Below are 19373 nucleotides of genomic sequence, written 5' to 3'. Positions count from 1 at the left end.
TATTACACTTGCAGGCACACAATATTGCTCATTTGATATATATTTTTTGATACATATATAATGCGCGATTTAATACAAAATTTAAGTGGCTAATTTAGTCTTCATGCCTCGCGTTATAAATTATAATTTCAATCCGCTATCTCCGATAGACGAACATGTATTTACAAGTTATCTTCATTACATTCAATTTGTATAGGAAAACAGTTATATATATATACATAAATCGAATAACGATGAACTTGAAAGCTCTCGTTACGAAAGAGATAAATAATAATTCTATCTTAATGCAACGTTATACGAGGGCCAAAACTCATTGTCAGTGAAATGCAAACACTTTCTGTGGCTCCAGATTCGAAAGAAAAAAATTAGAGGAGGCATTACTTTCGCGCCGACCCTCGTAACTTCGAATTGTTAGCTAGCTTGTGATCTAAAAACGACAAAATTATTCAATATCATTATCATAAATATTCAGAACTCAGATATTTTGAGACCAAAAAGTTACATGTGAGTACAGCATAAGCGTAAGTAAGTGCTGGTCTACAACCTTGCTTTATTAATTGCCCATCTACAATAGGTGTTTTAAGCCCTAAGCTTTATTATGCTTTATACTCTAAACTGTGATGTATTTCCGGCCTTGAGCGTTCCTCGCGCTGCTCTAAACCCTAAGCTCTAAGCCCGAAGTGAGTTGACCAACTCCCATCTTTAAAAGCTTAGAGCTTGATTCTTAGAACCTATGTAATTTTTCTCTAAAACAAAAACTAGGGCTTAAAGCACCTATTGTAGGTAGGGACTAAGGGTATATTTAAGCTAAAAAGCTTTAAGCCGTAAGAAATTGACCAATCACAATCGAGTATTCTCCTCACATTCTACTGCGATTGATCAATTTCTTACGGCTTAGGGCTTAAAGCACTTATTGTAGACCAGGACTAATGGCGAATACAATCACCATAATTATTTCAATATCATAACATTCTCTCCTCGTGAGAAATTTTTACTATCATTAAAAATACGCGCTAAGTGGCATATTCAGTACTGTCTGCCCCTGTTGTAGCCGCCGCGTTGATAGCTATTCGCACCGGGATTATTGGCACCCTGATTCCATCCACCTTGAACTCTGCCTCCCCTTCCTCCGCCTTCCCTCCTGTCCTGACGGTAGTTCCCGCCGCCCCGATTGTCACCTCCATACGAATCCCTCTGGCCGGAATACTGTGGCTGTTGATAATTCTGACCGTAACTTTGATTATAATTCTGGTTGTAATTCTGATTGTAGTTCTGACTGTAGTTCGCGCCGGAATCGCCGCGATAACTTCCACCACCACTGCTGCCGCCGCCGCCGCCGCCGCCGCCGCCGCCGCCACCACCGCCACCTCTTTGATACCCTCCCGTGCCTCTATGATCCGGATAACATTCTCTATGTCCATGTCCAGAATATTGAGATTGCTGATAATCCAAGTTCTGACCAAAATTACTACTGGCGTCTTTATGATCTCGATATCCACCACTGCCGGCACCGCCTCCACCTCCGCCTCCGCCTCTGCCACCACCGCCTCCACCTCCGCCTCCGCCTCTGCCACCTCTGCCACCCCCGCGTCCGCCTCCACCTCCTCCTCTTCCGCCCCTAATAAAAAAAAAGGAATATAATACTAAATACATACATATATCTACACACGTGCACATATACTTTATCATTTTATTATCTCTTGATTATCCAGTGAGTAACACATTTTATATTAATATTCAATATTTAATATTTTAAAATATTATTTTATCAACTTAGTGTTGGTCTACAACCTTGCTTTAAAAAAAATTTAAGCTCTAAGCCGTAAGAAATTGACCAATCACAATGTGAAGAGAATATTCGACTGTGATTGTGGTTAATTTCTTACGGCTTAGAGCTTACATACCCTTTAAGGCAAGGTTTTAGATCAGCACTTACTGAAATGACTGCGGTCCTGGAACTCTATCCTTCTGCCATGAAGGCATCTCTGGTGGAGGTGGCTCTTGTTCGTATGGTCTACCACCTCTGTCCGGTACCGCCCCGATAATGACACTGTTGATTTTGCTTCGTGTATTCTTGCGAACGCTCGCGTTACTCGTCTTCTCGATCACCGCTAGATCGTCTCTAGCCGCTAGTAAATCAGCCATTGTCACTTTCGGCTCGCTTTTCAGAGTCTTTCTTCTCTCCTCGTATTTACTATTTATTTCAGTCTCCTGTGTCTTTATCCTATCCGACCACTAGAAATGAAGTCGCACAATTTTAAACGATGCAATCATCAAATATATCAGCCTGTATGCCTAAAGAAAGAAGTGTTTTCAAAGCATTTGTTCTCACCAGAAATGATTGAACGGTAACGTCAAGACGTTTGAGCAACATCTCACGGCGAGTTGTGTATTCTTTATGCATTTCTTCCTGCAGTTTACCTAGTTGCTCCCATTGTTTAGCCGAAAGCTCGACATCTATAAGCGGTTTATCTAGATGTTGAGGTGGTACAGTCTTTAGAACTTCCGATAATTTAGTTTCCAGTCTTGAAAACAATAATTCAGGCAAAATATTGTCCGGCGGCTTTTGAAACTTTAATACGACTAGCATATTCTTCAAGTTCCTTGCGGTGTCACTTTCATCCTGTGTGAATACAAAATAGTAATACATCACTTTAATAGAATTTCCTTCAATAAGATTCAGTCATTGCGATTAAGATTATTCCATTTGAAAAGCACTTACAATGATCACTTCCATTTGTTTCTCCTCCTCAGGACATTTCACTGCCAATAATTTGCAAGCCATAAGCTCCGCCGCTAAAAATTCTATCAGGACAGCTCTTTCAGACTCATTAGCCAGCCTTTGATTCATATGTCCAGTCATCAGTTTCTCATTCACGCATCCTATTTCCTTAAGAAAGAAGCTTAACTCTAAGAGGAAGGAACTGGCATCGTCCGCGTTTGTTGTCGCATGAACAGTCTCATCTGTGTCCACAAACGTCGCCAGTTGCTCCGCGAACCAGCTTACGAGACCAGTAAAATCCGGAGATTTTGCGCCAAATTTCAAGGCGTCCGACAGCTTGTTAGAGTCGAGCATCGGCCCTGTGTACCTGTAAGATTATTAAAAGTGCGCTCTTTCAGCAAGAGATCTCGATGTAAGAAATGCGAGTTCATTGTTGTAAATAAAAAAATTTATTATTAAGTAACTAAACCCCAAAAATTCTCTCCTTCTCAGATAAATCCTTCATGCTCCGACTCACCCAACATCTTGGAGCATCTGCAGCAGCTTCTCCTCCATGTCGATCGTGCGTCTCCCGAGAATTTCGGATATTACTAGACAGGATATGTATGTATATAAGCGTATATCGTGCGCGTGATTATTTGGAAAATTAATGCGGAGACAAGCTGCGCTTGAAACGTTTCACCTCCTCGATTCCCTTAGTTCGTCGATCGACGTAGTATTCAACGTATAAAACCGGTACCGGTTATTTTACACTTTGACATGGATGAGATCAAATTGCACAATAAGAGGAAACAGCTCGAGCTCGAGCTCGAGGTTAATCAATATAAAACCTGTTTCACACGCTTGCTCCGCCTGCACTGGCCTGCACCAATAGAATAGAACATAGACAAGTGTCAAGTTGTATACACATTACTTACTTTAGAATTCAACATTTTTATTTTTATAAAATATTTTGCGCACGTATTTGTTACAATTAAGTGTATCTGTGCTATAACGTATAATAATAAGAATAAGAGTTATTGTAAAAAAATAAATTTGTAGATTGTAATTTATAATCTTTTAATTTTATTCATAATATGTATTATGAACCATAATAATGTATACATTACTAATAATGTATATTTTGTAATTTTTAAATACCTAATAAAACACATTGCATTACTGATACAAGACAAATGACTTTTAAATATCCTTCCACACTCCTATTCCCATATATAATCCCCACGAACCAAGCAGAAATTGCATAAATTGCCATTTCTGGAAATTAAAATACAAAAATTTTAGCATAAAATCTGAATTCACAACACTCGACAAGAATTTTCAATTCTTCATTTATCAACATAAAAAATTTTCAATTCTTGAATTTATCAACATAAAGAATTTTCAATTTCTGATTTATCAACATAAAGAATTTTTAATTTCTGATTTATCAAATATTTTTTCAATATCTGATGTAAAAATATTTATCAAATATATTTTCAATTTTTTATTTAACAACACAAAGGATTTTTAATATGGGATTAAAAGATTAATATTGGAAGGAAAGGAAAGAGAGAGGAGAAGGATATATAGAATAAATAATACTTCATTGTACTTTTGTAAAATACTTCAATTTTCTTTTTCTTATTTATTTATTTACATCAAAAGTAACATTATAATTAAAGTTAAGCATAATTATTGTAAACAAGATAAATTAAATAGCAAGTTATGGTTTCAATTTTTACAAATTATCGCTAAAATTAACAATCTTTTACATAGACAAAGAATCGGGGGAACAAAAATTGCTGTGGGAAGATTATATACAATATGCGCTATTTAAAATCTAAGAATCGCAGAATTCGGGATTGTAAAAATCATAAAAATTAAAAGCCTTGTAAATGAACAAAGTATCAAGATAAATAATCGACGAAGAGGATGCACCGTCTAAAATTCCAAGAATTGCGATTCCGAGAAAGCATCTAAAATCTAAAATATTTCTACATCATCATTTTTTAAGGAATTAAGAGATTGGCAATATAATTTCAGAGTTATATTTATTAGTAGTAAGAATTTCGAAAGTTACTTTTAGATACTTAATTAAAAAAAATTAAAGCAATGTGTACATACAAAATATATTGAACGATGTAAAAATATTTTAATAATAGTTGGAAAACGTTTCTTCTTACAAGTTTATATGTAATGTTATACTTATGGCTAGACGCAATGTTTGATTTTTTAATTAAAAAAAAATACATAAATAATCGTACTTATTCTAATTACTGTAGCGCCATGTTTCGGGCCAAAATTTGATTGGCTGTCGTGTTCTTCGGCCGCCATTATGCGCAGTGCTACACTTGTCTTCCTACATCATGGCGCATGGCGCATACAAATTGTGCAGTCGTCCCGTAGGCGTCATCATGGTGCGTGGGTCGCAGAGTTTCTGAAGGGTGAAGCCGAGGGGAGTTTGTTTTGAATCGATAACGACGCGGATAAATCGCTCGACTGTGGTTAATTATGATGACTCGCCCGGCTGCCAGGCACGCCGAATTCGTCCCACGACGCCACGGCGACGATGCGGCGTCGCAGCGGTGAGCGTTGTCGTTGTCGCGCGACCGTTTAAGCCCGATCGGCGGACTCTCTGGTACGCGGTGCGGCGGTGTGCGGTGTGTGTTGCGTGTGGCGTGTGCGTATGTGTGCGCGTGCGTGTGCGTGCGTATTGTGCGCGATGTCGAGGTGCTCGGTGGAGCGTCATCGCCTCGCGCGACGACCCGAGCGAGGATGGAGCGCCGCCGCTTCGTTCCTGCTGGTCGCGTGTTCGCTCGCGCTGAGCATGTCGCCGATCCGCGCCGAGCTGATCGACGACGATACGAACCGCTGCCCGGTCGAGTGCTCCTGCCTGGGCAACCTGGTCGCCTGCAGCGAGCTGCAGTTGATCGAGGCACCCAGTGGACTGCCACCGTGGACCGAGATTCTGTGAGTAAACGCCGTGGCCTGCCGTCGGCAGAACGGTGTTGCTAGGATAGGGATGTTGCCTTTGTGTATGGCGAAGTCAGGTCCCACAGCTTAGCTTCCGCAGGGGATGCGTCTTGGAGTCGCACGCTCAGAGAGAGTGCGTTGCATTTGTCGGTCTTCGGGATGAAGGTGCAGAACAAACACTAACAAACAGAAAGAAAAGGAGTTGAGAACGATCCTACAGAGGATTATAAGACCTGGCTTGTGTAACATGAGTTGACGCTGATAAGATAGAAGAAGAATCTGTAACAAAAATAGAATATAATCACCGATATATATTTTTTATGATTGACTATCGGAGATTTTTATAATTTATTTTTGCACTTTCAAGATAGTCTTGAAGGACGGGGAAACAATATTTATTTTAAACGATAATTTGTTGTTTGAAAAATTCTGTTTCTTGTCTCATTTGTAATTTGTTTACCTAACGATACTAACTAAATAGTAATTTGTTGAAGCAATATTAAAAGAGGCACCGAGTATAAATGTGATTTTTATACTTACCGCGGTTTGCAACAATCTCTAACAAAAAAAAAAGTAATTTAATAACATAACGTAGGTTGTATTAAGGTGGAGATTAATAATTTGCTTGTTTGTGTCTCAAACTAAAAGTTCACAAGCAGTAGCTATTGTGCAGCAATTTATTATTTATTGGATGATAACTGTTATTACACACTATATTGTTTGGAAGTGAAATTGAGGGGGAGTTGATATTGCTTGTTATGGCTGCATGTGGGTCGCTTGTCCCTTCGCTCCACTAAATGGTCAGATTGATGAAACTGGCTCTACAGACACACGGCCAGGTTTTCTGTAGCCATATAGGGTGCTGTGTGTGACGATGACTGATTGTTAAGTCCTCCAGAGTCAAGGAGGACAGAGTCAAGGATAGCAAGATCCTAAGTAGGGAAGATTCATGTCTATGCTATTTAAGGTATTAAAGATGTATAGTTACCTGCCACATTCCTGTTTTCTGCCATGTGCAGCTAAATAAGAGGAGAGAGTCTTGAGCAGAATTATTCTCTGTACAGACTTGCAAAATAATTCTTATATATCTGTATTCCTATTGCATTTGTCAGTAATCGTGTTCTATTTATCATTATCAGTATTACTGCATGTTAAACTTGAAATGGTTTAAGTTTATTAAAGTGGACATTAATGTGTTAATTAATATTGTTATATAAATCTTATATGAGATATAAGTCGTTCTAATATTCAGATAATATTGTCTTATATGAAATCTGAAACCAAATATATATATTTTTCGTAAGACATGTTTACATGTATTACGAAATATATTTATATATTATATTTTGTATTTTTTTTTTCAGAGAATTGAAGGACAACAATATTGCTAACTTGGAATTTGATTCGTTGCTTCATTTAACAAAACTAAAAAAATTGTAAGAATTATAACAACCATATCTTAACACTTAAAACTATTTAAAGACAAGAAGATTTATATGCATATTTGTTCATAATTTCAGAGATGTAAGTGCTAATAAACTCGGGGATAATTTTACCATTGCCTTGTCAGACGTTGCACAATTACGCGAACTTAAAGTGAATAAAAATCACTTGACACAAGTGCCAGAACTTGTATTTGTTAAGAATATTACACATCTTACACTGTAAGTACTCGGCATATATATAAACTAGAAAAAATTTGTCAATATAATCCGATACAAAGTAACTCACTATTAAATTGCTAATAAAATATTTGTCCGATCGATCGATAATTATCGACATTGAAATTTTTTACAGATCCCACAACTTAATTACTAGTATAAATGGGACTGCATTGTTTAGTTTGCAACAGCTTCAATACTTGGATCTCAGTGGGAATAAAATAAGTGTCCTTCAAAGGGGTTCCTTCCTCGCTCCTAATCGACTTACACATTTGTGTGTATTTTAGTCTTGTCTTTCAAATTTATTACGTTACATGTTAATTTCATTGTCTAATATTCTTAAATTTTTTAAAGGAATTTAAATGCAAATCACATAAGAATCATCGAAAATGGAACTTTGGATAATCTTACTTCGTTGGAGGAACTCCGTTTAAACAAAAACAATTTGACACAGTTGAAAGATCTCTTCATGAATCTGGGAAAATTGCGAATATTGTAAGCATTTTTATTTATCCTTAACGTATTTAGTTAACGTACTTACAGTATTTATACATATGAAATATTACATTAAGAAAGCAATCTCTTTAATGTATATTATCTAAAACGCGCGTGATAATATTATAGGGAGGTGAATAGAAATAATCTACAACAGATACATGGATTAAGTTTGAAAAGTTTGAAGAGCTTAAAGGAATTATATCTAAAGAGAAACAGAATTGATACATTAGACGATGGAGCTTTCTGGCCACTTAAAAATTTAGAGCTTCTACAGCTCGACTTTAATATGTTGACTACTATAAAGAAGGGAGGTTTGTTCGGTTTAGAACATTTGCAAAAGCTGACTCTGTCACACAATCGGATCTCAACGATCGAACCTCAAGCATGGGATATATGCAGAGAGATAGTGGAGCTGTTAGTATATAATATTTTTATAATTACATGAGATAATTTAAATTTATCATGTGTTGCAAATATTACATAAACGTTTCGTATGATTATAAAATTTATTTTTATTTCAGAGACCTGTCACATAATGAATTGACCTCTATAGACCGGGGTTCGTTCGAATATCTCACGAAGCTCGAGAAGCTTAAGCTGGATCATAATCAAATCGCATACGTCTCAGATGGAGCGTTCAATTTTACGACAAACCTTCGTATCCTGTATGTTTAATACAATTGTTACTTAATCATTGTTACGTATTATTACGTATTACTGCGTTACAAATGCCGCTTTGTTTTAAAGGGAACTTAATTCGAACAAAATATCCTATATGGTAGAGGATATCAGCGGCGCATTTTCTCCGCTCGGTCAGTTGTGGAAATTGGGCTTAGCGCACAATAGAATAAAATCCATAAATCAAAACGCTTTTACTGGTCTGAGTGGCGTTGTCGAGCTTGATTTGATCGGAAACAATGTTACGTCCATTCAAGAAAATGCGTTCCTTTCAATGTCTAGTCTAAGCAAACTTAAGATGAACACCGGTAAGTTTCAAGTTTTACATTATAAATATAGGTACATTATAATAAACATTATAATAAATATAGGTACATTTGTAACCTAATTGTATTTTTATTACCTTCTGTTAATTATCTTTTTTTTTTTTTTATTTACACGTAGGAACTTTGGTTTGCGACTGTGGACTTCAATGGCTAAGCATGTGGCTGCGAGAACATTCTTACAGCGAAGCTGAACTACACTGCGGCTATCCGCATTGGTTGCAGGGCATGTCGTTAACTCAATTACATCATGCAAACTTTACTTGCGGTTAGTATTACTGCAGCAAACCAGAAATTTTATATATTTAAGTAATAAATTTGAACAATCTGTATTTCTCAATTATTATTTTCTATATTTTGCGTCCTTAATAAAATCTTTTCTTTGTAATATTTATTCACAGATGAGTATCCAAAACCACGGATCATTCAAGAACCTGTGAGCAAAATGAGCATCAAAGGAGACAATGTGAAACTGGGTTGTCGTGCAACCAGCACCGCCGACACACCGCTTCATTTTACCTGGAAGCATGACAATGTGGAGTTGGACGACACAAACCTGCAGACCAATCTCAGTTCCTCCGAGAGTGGAGTAACCGAGGCAACATCCGTCTTGTACCTTACTAATGTTACCCATGCTAACGCAGGAAAATATCAGTGCATGGTAACGAACACTTATGGAACAACGTACTCAGCCAAAGCCAGACTAAGCGTATTAGGTAAATGAAATATATACATTAATCCTAATTATACTGCCGAAGTGTGTATATATATCATTAATTAAACAATTCATCTTTGAGACAAAGATTTTAATCATGATCATTAAAGATTTTAATCCTTTAAACTTTATGAAAAAATAGCGTTGTATATTATCTAAAAATTAATCTAAATCTTTTAAAAAAAATAAAAATCGCGTGGTTTATACAAACAAGATTTTATATACATTTTAATAGATTAAGTAATAGTTTTCGCACGTTCTTTTATATAGTTTACCCATCGTTCTCCAAAATTCCGCATGATATACGAGTGAATGCTGGAAGCACTGCACGTCTGGAGTGCTCCGCCGAGGGACAACCATCCCCACAGATAGCCTGGCAGAAGGATGGTGGGAACGATTTTCCAGCTGCGAGGGAAAGACGAATGCATATGATGCCGACAGACGATGTATTGTTCATAATAAACGTGAAAATGGCTGATAGCGGAGTTTACTCGTGCACCGCGCAGAATCTGGCCGGTCTTATCGTCGCAAACGCTACCCTCACCATACTAGGTAATAATAATGTGCCATAATGTAACATAATGTACCATAATGTAACATAATGTACCATAATGTAACATAATGTATCATATTTATTGAAAATTTTAAATATATAGATTATTCTCAGATATATTTGTAATGCGTTTCCTTTTTAGAAACACCGTCCTTCGTAAAACCGATGGAGAACAAAGAAATAACAGTGGGCGGCTCGATCGTGCTCGAATGCATGGCCAGCGGCTCTCCACGTCCAAAATTATCATGGCGCAAGAACGGTAGTCCGCTGCAAGCAACGGAACGTCATTTCTTTACCGCGGGGGATCAACTTTTGATCATCGTCAACACGATTGTCAGTGACGAGGGTAGTTACGAGTGCGAGATGAGTAATTCGCTAGGCAGCGTCGTCGGCGCGTCGCATCTTACGGTCAAGCCGGGTAATTCTAATTGTTCATAATACGATCGAAGGATCTTAACGAAAGTTTTCTCCTCGTCTAACATTGTATTTATTTTTTTATTTGATATCTAGCCCCGATTTCCACGGTGAACGAATCCGAGATACTGGGCTTGATAATAATAACCGTGGTGTGTTGCGCTGTTATTACTTCCGTTGTTTGGGTGCTCGTAATTTATAAAACCAGACGCCAGTTAAATGTCACGCAAGACACCGTCGCGCCACCAGCAACGACCGTTATACTGACCGTACCGGAGGTACAAACGCAGCTGTACCTGGACACGAGTTCGCAGCACAGCAAGGACAGTGGGACCGGAGACAGCACGAATCCCAGCAACGATCAGCTACAATTATGCTTACCCGGTAAAATGAATTTTACATCGTAAAAGTCTATAAAAATTGAATACTTCCGCTCTTAAACCGCAATTTGTCTCGACATGTTTTAATATTATCGTCACGAATAACGTTACATCTTTTATGTTTATCAGAAGAGGTCGTGACAAGCTCTGCCAATAACGAGGAAGAAATGGGAACAATAAACGTCAACGATCCTCTCTTGCGTTACACGAACCACGAGCGACATGTGAGTGAGAATGCCGATAGCGCGGTCTGAAAGAAAAATGCGCGAGTCGACGCGTGAGTAAGCGGAGTTAACGCGTGTGGTATTTCCGCAGTGTGAGTATTCGTGATCGCGACTTATCTTCAAATCAGGATATAAATATTCTGCAAGTCGTGTACGAGCCGTAGTATTATGAGGAGCAAGGACTTACCGAGTCCCACTGTCTAAAAAAGTGACCTACAGTGAACGTTGATCCGCGCGACAGTCCAATGTACAACGGGGTATTCGTTATTGCCGTAAGAATGGATCAGCGAGTCACGGCACAAGTACAACATAAGAAACGATAGCGAAACATTTATACCGTCATCGTCATCGTATTTATTATTGACGCGACTCTTGTTAAGTCGATATAGGATCGATGTGTAAATAGCTAGACTAAAATCCCCTATTATAAAACTAGTATTATTACAGCGCGCGTCGCTCATTCGGCGTCTCTGGGAAATGCTCGCACATCTCTATCTTTCGAATAATTTTCGGACACACGCGGTATCCAGGCGAGAACGAAAATCTGTCGTAGATTTTATTATTATTTCCCTGTTTTCTATTTTATTTTATTCTTGTATTTTTTTCCAGTATCATTCTCGATACTGTTATGTTTACTCAATTCAGAATTATAATTCTTTGAATTACAATATATATAATCCATATCTAAAATATATATATATATGTAAATGTTTGAATTATAAAATTCTGACTAACGTATAAACATTAGTTTGAAATCTGAAATTTGAGCAAGCTCCACTTAGTTGACTCGCTAAGCGTATTACAAAGCCGCTTACATCAATTACATTGTTAAATTCGCTGAAACATGCATTCACTGACCACCTAGCGTATATTCGATTAACATTTATCGATTAATTGTACCAGTATTTCCCGAACGTAGCCATTGCGACGCGCGCGAGGATATTGTAATAAGCTCTAAAAGCCACATATATTAGACCAGCCTTTGTGATAGATATTTATTCTAGAGTTATATATTGCGTAGGCGGCTATTTATGGATTTATGCAGAGGAGGAAATATGAGAATAGAGAATTTTCATTTTATTCTGGAAAAAAAAACGCAATTGCTAACGGGTGGATGTATATTTATGCACCAAAGCGTTGATTTTAGGTACTTTGTTTACCCTCGTCGCAGTCGCACGCGACGCCAAACCGCTATATTCTGAATTAATTTAATTCATTTACTTGATCAAAATGTTGCTCACTATTAATAGATACATTGTGTTCCAGATATGTAGGACCTTTAGCTTTCGTAGGCATTTTCGTTAGTATTAATATCAGTTAAGTTGAAACGCATACGACATGAGACTTTACGGATAATCTTCCACATACTATTACGTAGTTTATGTTGTTTTCAGGATTTGAGTAGCGTTTGGAGGGGGGGGGGTCTCAAGGTTCTTCAATATATTACGGAAGGTGTAAAAATTTATTTCTGTTTTCCGCCGTTTCTCTATATTTGCGTACTGAAGTCTGTATGATTGCGAGACATTTGGAAATTGGACGGGAGCTTCTATTTTATGACAATGTAAAAACGTAATTTTTTTTATCGATGTTATTACAGTGTCTTATTTTATTTCGTTACTTGGTCTAAAATATCAATATATATATATTGATGCGTCGTTATGAGATAAAATTATGTAGTAGATTTAATATTATAGCTTTCTCGTAGTATACTTGTGACAGTTTTTACTTATAAATATTTCGATTAATTCGATATGTATGTTCTAAATTTATAAGTAAGAAAATTTTTGAAGATGCTTTTAAAAAAAAGCGGTGGCAAAAAAGAGAGAATATTGTTTAATAAAAAATTTGTTCGAACGCGATAATGCGAAAGTGATTACCATGAAAGTAAAAAATTTAAACTGCCTTTACAGCACCAGACGAATATTATTGGGAAAAAACATTCGCGATATATATAATCCATATATTTTTTTATGACCTATATATTGCAAAGGAAGAATTGAAAAATCGTACGAAATTCGCACAAGACGAAGAGCCAGTACTACTACTACTTAATCAATCGTAAACTCGCGCGACTCCTTCCACGAGTTATTACTCCTTATTTACGCAAGTGTCTGATACGCGCAGAGTATGATGTGCTCATTACAAGTAAAATTCAAGTATTGTATAAAGTAAAAATAGTCTGTAATATTCCACTTATTTGTGTAACTTGTAATTGTATATGTTTAAACGATATGCGAGAGCAGTTTCGAGTAGACCGGGAGGAAAAACCGAGAACATATATGTTTCATTAATATAGTGTCTGTGTAGTTTTTTTTTCTCCTTACTGGTAACGAGTATTAAATTATATAGTCAACAAAGAGAGAGAGAGATGCTCTATTGCGACATGGTTCTTTTTGGCTTGCGCCCGTGTGATACACCAAATAAGGCATCTGTTTCTCATTCAGTATTTTCCTTGTTGTTATATAGTATTGTGTACAAATACAAGTAATCATCTACAATGTATCTCATGCGTTGTTATTTATCCTGTAGTATTAGCTTTCACTTCACTTACCTTATGACAAATTACTCTCCAAATCTATTAATGGAACAAGACAGGAAGGCATAAACTTATTTCGGCATTAAAAATTAGCTCTATAATTTTCAAAGCTAACATTAATAAAGGCACCGAACGAAAAAAAATATATATATATATATATACACATATTTGCTCAATAAGTTATTCTCTCGTTATCGTCAGCCAGTTTTTCTGGATGCGACTGGATGAAAGGATTTATTTTCGAAATAATGGAAATAAAAAATACCGAATGCAACGTAGTACAGCAAAAATGTACCTACTTATTTCCAAGTATCACAATTATTGAAGTGTACATATATATAATACATCTATTCTACAATTCTCCTTAATTTCGAGATTTGTTGACCGCTCATATTCAACGCGTGGCTGAAATTCGCATTTTCTTCATAACGTGTGATAATTAAATCTTTAATTCAATTTAAATGTAAATCAATAAACCATTTTTATAAAGAGCGAGCGAAATTACTTGATTGCGAAGAATCAAAAAGGATGAAGAATTACTTTTTTCTCAGATAGCACAGACGTCTTCAGGACGTCCTTGATATATCGAGGATGACTTGAGGACGACTCGTGCTATTTGAATTGGTAAACATTTTTCGTATTTGCAAAATTTAATTTTTTTATATTGCGAGAGATCGATGTTCCGTGATAATTCTCTTGAAAACCATTTATACCATATAATATGTCTTCACAGTAGAAACTTAACTCACTCTTTCGTACGTTCTCTGCTAATACTGCTATCATCAATGATTATCCGCTAATTAAAGAACATTTGTACCGTTGCTTAATGTGCTGTCGTATACAAATAAAAATAAATCTAGATGAAAAAGACTCTTGACAGGCCCCCGATTTTATTCATCACGATTGAAAGAGAATCAAATTTGCCAATTTGCAATTTTTTGTTCGTGATGCGAATTTCGCCACACGTACACGTACTTATGCACATTGAAATGGATAGGAACGCTTTCTTTGAGGTCGTATATCTCTAATACGAGGTATATTGTTTATTTGCAACTCGATCCTCGTTACAACGAACGCCGGAGACGCGCGATTCGCAAAATTACCACCGTACAAAGTTTAACAAATCGATTTCCCCGCTTACATCTAATCGGTATCCGTGTAAAACTTTATTACATGCAACCGCGTCGGTATGGCATCGGGTTTCAGCTTCCGTGCGTACGACCGTAGGAAAGATAATAGCGGATGAAGTATCGCGCGTCGAATTTAGTCCCTCAAACATTCTTGCCTTGACGAGGCCGTTAGCCAAAATTCCGAGACAGTCGCTCTCTCTCTCCCCGCGCGGGAGAGAAGAGATAAATTCGTCATAATCACAAATTGGCAATTCAAAATATTTAATGCATTCCGTTGCATCAAATAACTTTGCTTCCGATGACGCAAATATATTGCGACACAATAAATTTTTCACACGATTGCAATTCGATGACATCTCATATCAGAGTCCTTTTAATATTGAGAGAGAGTTCTTTTAATATATTCTTTAATATTCTTTTAATATATTGTATAATTATGTACAAATGCGAAATGGATTAAAATCGAGTTGTAAAACAATTTGATGCAAAAGACTGCGCAATTAGAATGCTAAGAGTCCTAATTATATATCTGAAAAAAGACAGATAGAAAGGAACTATTTACAGAGCGTACTTATGGCCAAAAACGATACACGCTAATGTTCAGCGATATAGATACCTTTAATTATCTTTTTTCTCTTTACTATCATTGTTATTTAAACGAAGATCCACTCGAGACACTGGAGATATCGATACATTCGAATGCATTATCTACAGAGAAATGTATACTAATAATACTAAATTAAAATCTAGATTTTGCTGAACGATTTAGAATATTTTCGACCAATTAATTACGTAATATTATTCACCCTACGACAAATTCGCCGATCTCTTGGCACTATGCGCTTCGTGATCTATGTACGTATTGCGGCCGCGATAGTCTAAAAATAAGCAGACGGCAACAAGAGCAAGGATCATAGCAAGCACGGCGCCAAACGCTCTATTTATAATATAACGAAATCGACGATTTTTTTCCCGAAAAATCGCTCTATTAACGACAATTAAAATCGACTGCATCTTCGTTTAGTTATACCGTTTTGTTTGCCCCGAGCGCTCCGTTAAATGCGTCGTGTACGGCAATTTAACAATCTGAAGGATCTAACGGACTTTGTCTTTATTTACATATAAGTAATGTAGATAATTATTTAACATGATTTCTAGATATATCTTGCATAAAAAGAATACATAAAAGAAGTAAGAAAAAAATATTTTCTCAATAGGTCAAATTTTTCGTATGACTTCTACATGACACTAGTCAGATATTCTCCCACGTGTTCTCATCCCTATGCATTACTGTGTATGAATAACTATTTACAATTAACTGAAATCATAATTTGTGGAACAATTGACAAGTCCCGTAAAATTCCGTACAAGTCCGTTAGAGAGTTTCTCGAATGCGTCGCAAAAGAAAAACACCAGGTACTTTCGTATCACACACTGGCCAGAAATAAGATTTTTATATATATCATCTAAGTCCGTCTGTACATTCGAATACCGATATTCGCCACGTCATCGAGAAACGCCCTACCGTCGTGCGAAATTTATCGTTTTGAGTCATCGCGTTCGCTTAGTAATACGTAACAAGAGAGCAAAGTTACACACACACGGACGCAACAAAATGTACACTCGTAGCACTTTCGACAATCCTAGAATAATTCTACGTAGCAGCCTTAATTTTTACGCTAAACGAAATATAAATACCACAAGAAATCATGGAGTTGCTAGAGCTAGCGAATAAAAACTAATTGAGCGCGTGAAAGCTCTGTCATAAGATTGGCAAAGGAACTTTCAATCTCTTATACATCGCAAAGTCACTCTAATCGCGGACGACTAAAGATACCGATAAATTGTCGTACAACGGCGCATCGACTTTTAACATAACGGGTAGCTCGTGGATCGATTGCGTACTAATGCGAGATAAACGTGCTCGCTCACGTATAAAAATATCAGCAAAAATAAAACATCCTCAATAATTTATCTGCAGTGTCGTCAATTATCCATTATCTACATCTATCTAAATTATATATATAATTATACATATTATACAATATATATAATTAATATCATATGTATATAATTATATATATATACCATATGCGCACATATACATACTCATTTATATTTAATTTTGTGATTTTTTTGCCATACATGACATGTGGCACTCTATAAACCGCATGCACACGCATTATTCTCTCGGATTTACACGCACGCATTAATTATCCGTATCCGCAAATAGCAGAGTCTTCGTTTCTTGCCACTTTTTTCTTTTTCTATCGATCAATCCGTCGTTATAAAATACCTCGTTATAAAATCGCTTCTCGAATCATTATAGCGTTGATACTCGTAAAAACGCACGCATTTTCTCACGCCGTGAAAAAAATTACTCGGGTATACGTAACATTGTGCAGAATTTGATTTTCGTGCATGCAGTTACTCTTTTGGATGGCACGGTAGGGTTCAGCTTTACGCTTCAATGGTCGGTTTTCACACTCGTGAAAATTATCCTTAAAGATAATCTTAAAATTAGCCCGGAGAACAGCGTATCAAATGTAATATCGAACCTAGTAAGTCTTCTCTTTCTTCAAACAAATCCTGCTCTAAGGGGCACTGTGGAGCGTCCACACGACTGTATCTTCCCTCTCGATGAATTCAATAAATAACGATAAAAATTTACGAAACTCCATTACATACTTTCGTCTGATATACCACTACATTAAAACTAAATTCAGCTATCGTTAGTAGACCGTTTCACGTGCCTACACTCACACACACATACTCTCTACAAACACATACTCTCTTTATCCCAATTTTTACATTACATATAAATCTACTCCTGCTTCTTCTTTATGTCGATTCCGCATTAAGCCAAACGGAACCAGAATCAAGCAACTTTCAGGTCATGCCTCCAGGATCCTGCGCACAATCGTCAATCCTGCCATTCGGTTTTGCAAGCTGGAAGACCTTGCCGAAGCGGTGTCACGCCGTTCCATCCTCGAGCGCATCTGCATTCTTTCACTAGACGCTCTTTCCATCTTCGTTTAACATGCCGCTTTAATATCCCACTCTTCCTCTCCTTCTGCGAGTGTATATCCTTCCGCACTGGCGTTTCGGAACGTCTCTTCATCCGACATTCCGATTTCACTCCCAGTGCTTCCTGCCGGCCGATTTTCGTTTTCTTCTTCTTCTTCCTTTGCTCTCACTAGTTATGTAACAAATCGATATTCGGTCTAGACAACGAGCGGTCATCAATCGTTGTTCATGTCCTTCAGCTCGGTATACGCAAGCCGTTTCCGGTACAGATTGCTACCGCTCGACAGCACATTCCTCTTGTTCGGCATTGTCGACGGACCGGGCGCGTAATAATGCCGCCTCTTGTACATGACCATCCTGCGGGAGAAGAAAATCAATTAAGTTACGTCAACGACAATTAATTTCTTACAAAAAGAATTATAATGAACAATATTGTGAGCCCTTTCATTTCTAGATACGAAGACTATACTACAATCGTCTTTGATTATTGTCTGCGTGCGTTGTTGTTCTTTATATTCTGTGATCAAATTTCGCCGCGACTACAATTATAAGTAATTAATAACTATAATAGTGATTATATTGAGAAGTGATTATAGTGGAAATACTAAAAAAAATTTTTATAAGTGTTGTGCCCAGTTAATTCTTTTAAATATCACTGTACAATTTATCAGGCTAGTATTATTGGGATATTATGTAATTTCACATTTTCCTGTGGAACATCTAAATCACTCTCTCGGTTTTCGAGGAAAAATATGCATAATTTATTCGAAAAAAAAAATTCTACTTCTATTTCAAGATAATAAAACTCTCAATTGTACTCTCACAGAAGCGCTCTCACTTTCACATTTCTATCGCGATCGAAAGAAGTGTACTACAATTTTTTCAAGTCTCTCGAAAATGCTTTCTTTGCCCACCGCGTGACCCGTTGATCTCTTCGCGTCTTCATCAACGACACGATTAGCCCGCTGCGTACGGAATTAGCGCGTTTTATCAATACGCAGGTCGGTCCTTGAGCGCAATCTAACGCCGACAGGAATTCGCGCAAAAAATCTGAATGGCAAATGCAGTCACGCTTACATCACGTGTATTGTTCACTGACGGCCATTCGTTTCCTCCTCTTTCTCTGCGCCAGCACGCGTGTGCTAGTGCTGGCAATTATACCAGTACCTCTACAGGAGTGCCGACGACTACGGCTAGTAGCTTCATCACACCTATCGCGATAACGTCGTAATATACCACGGCTATATTCTCCGCGTGATATGCACAGTGGAGTCCTTAAAAATTTGCGTCACTCTAAAGGCAAGAAATGTTCTGTGAGTATTTAGTTTTCTCCCTCCCAGTAAAAAGTTAATCCGAGATATACATTTATATATAATTGTGCCTGAAGTCCAAACACCTCTAGTAAATCGTTTAAATCATAATTGAGACATTTATTCAGATGTCTGGACAAGTAAATCAAAGAAACCGACGGTTTGGAAATTCAGGACCCTGGACTGTCGTATTTTTAAGCGTATAATCTTCGAATCTTTTCTTCCTGGATGAAATTGAGTTCCTTGA

At 37.1% G+C, this 19373-nt stretch overlaps 3 protein-coding genes across 7 annotated transcripts in view; 1 reads left to right on the top strand and 2 right to left on the bottom strand.

The window, feature by feature from the left end:
• Positions 1-22: 22 nt before the first annotated feature.
• On the bottom strand, positions 23-3579 carry LOC143905996 (protein FAM98A). The gene is made up of 5 exons (XM_077421703.1): positions 3240-3579; positions 2723-3089; positions 2333-2623; positions 1937-2235; positions 23-1618 (listed from the first exon to the last, which is right to left on the bottom strand). The coding sequence occupies exons 1-5, from the start codon at positions 3275-3277 to the stop codon at positions 1027-1029; spliced, it is 1587 nt and encodes a 528-aa protein (XP_077277829.1). The 5' UTR covers positions 3278-3579; the 3' UTR covers positions 23-1026.
• A 1525-nt stretch (positions 3580-5104) lies between these two features.
• Positions 5105-13625, top strand: LOC143906238 (leucine-rich repeats and immunoglobulin-like domains protein 1). 3 transcript variants are annotated; one of them, XM_077422168.1, is made up of 14 exons: positions 5105-5674; positions 7042-7113; positions 7198-7341; positions 7475-7612; positions 7693-7833; positions 7963-8250; positions 8358-8501; positions 8584-8822; positions 8959-9105; positions 9239-9553; positions 9823-10104; positions 10248-10523; positions 10616-10903; positions 11032-13625. In XM_077422168.1, exons 1-14 carry the CDS (start codon positions 5391-5393, stop codon positions 11151-11153), a joined length of 2880 nt encoding a protein of 959 aa, XP_077278294.1. In that variant the 5' UTR covers positions 5105-5390; the 3' UTR covers positions 11154-13625. The 3 variants fall into 3 exon arrangements, with proteins under 3 accessions (XP_077278294.1, XP_077278293.1, XP_077278295.1); XM_077422167.1 differs by having other exon boundaries at positions 11029-13625; XM_077422169.1 differs by lacking the exon at positions 7042-7113 and having other exon boundaries at positions 11029-13625.
• A 313-nt stretch (positions 13626-13938) lies between these two features.
• LOC143906242 (trehalase) overlaps positions 13939-19373 on the bottom strand; it is a 40081-nt gene continuing 34646 nt past the window's right edge. For all 3 annotated transcript variants that reach the window (XM_077422175.1, XM_077422174.1, XM_077422173.1), the window contains exon 7: positions 13939-18173. In XM_077422175.1, coding sequence (XP_077278301.1) covers positions 18032-18173 — 142 coding nt within the window. In that variant the 3' untranslated portion in view covers positions 13939-18031. The remainder of the gene's footprint in view (positions 18174-19373) is intronic.

Source organism: Temnothorax americanus, unplaced genomic scaffold, assembly GCF_048541705.1.
Source record: "Temnothorax americanus isolate GAGA-0224 unplaced genomic scaffold, ASM4854170v1 Scaffold7, whole genome shotgun sequence".
Taxonomy (NCBI): domain Eukaryota; kingdom Metazoa; phylum Arthropoda; class Insecta; order Hymenoptera; family Formicidae; genus Temnothorax; species Temnothorax americanus.
The sequence above is the reverse complement of the archived record's forward strand: the minus strand, read 5'-3'. Positions and strand labels throughout refer to the sequence as shown.

What these genes read in the sequence shown, in the direction of transcription:
- LOC143905996 (XM_077421703.1), bottom strand. Translation starts at nt 3,277, where the DNA reads ATGGAGGAGAAGCTGCTGCAGATGCTCCAAGATGTTGG. An exon ending in CAGATGCTCCAAGATGTTGG is followed by an intron (nt 3,090 to 3,239) that starts GTGAGTCGGAGC and finishes ATAATCTTACAG; the next exon opens with GTACACAGGGCCGATGCTCG. An exon ending in CCAGGACCGCAGTCATTTCA is followed by an intron (nt 1,619 to 1,936) that starts GTAAGTGCTGAT and finishes TTTTTTTATTAG; the next exon opens with GGGCGGAAGAGGAGGAGGTG.
- LOC143906238 (XM_077422167.1), top strand. Translation starts at nt 5,391, where the DNA reads ATGTGTGCGCGTGCGTGTGCGTGCGTATTGTGCGCGATGTCGAGGTGC. An exon ending in AATATTACACATCTTACACT is followed by an intron (nt 7,342 to 7,474) that starts GTAAGTACTCGG and finishes AATTTTTTACAG; the next exon opens with ATCCCACAACTTAATTACTA. An exon ending in TGCAGAGAGATAGTGGAGCT is followed by an intron (nt 8,251 to 8,357) that starts GTTAGTATATAA and finishes TTTTTATTTCAG; the next exon opens with AGACCTGTCACATAATGAAT.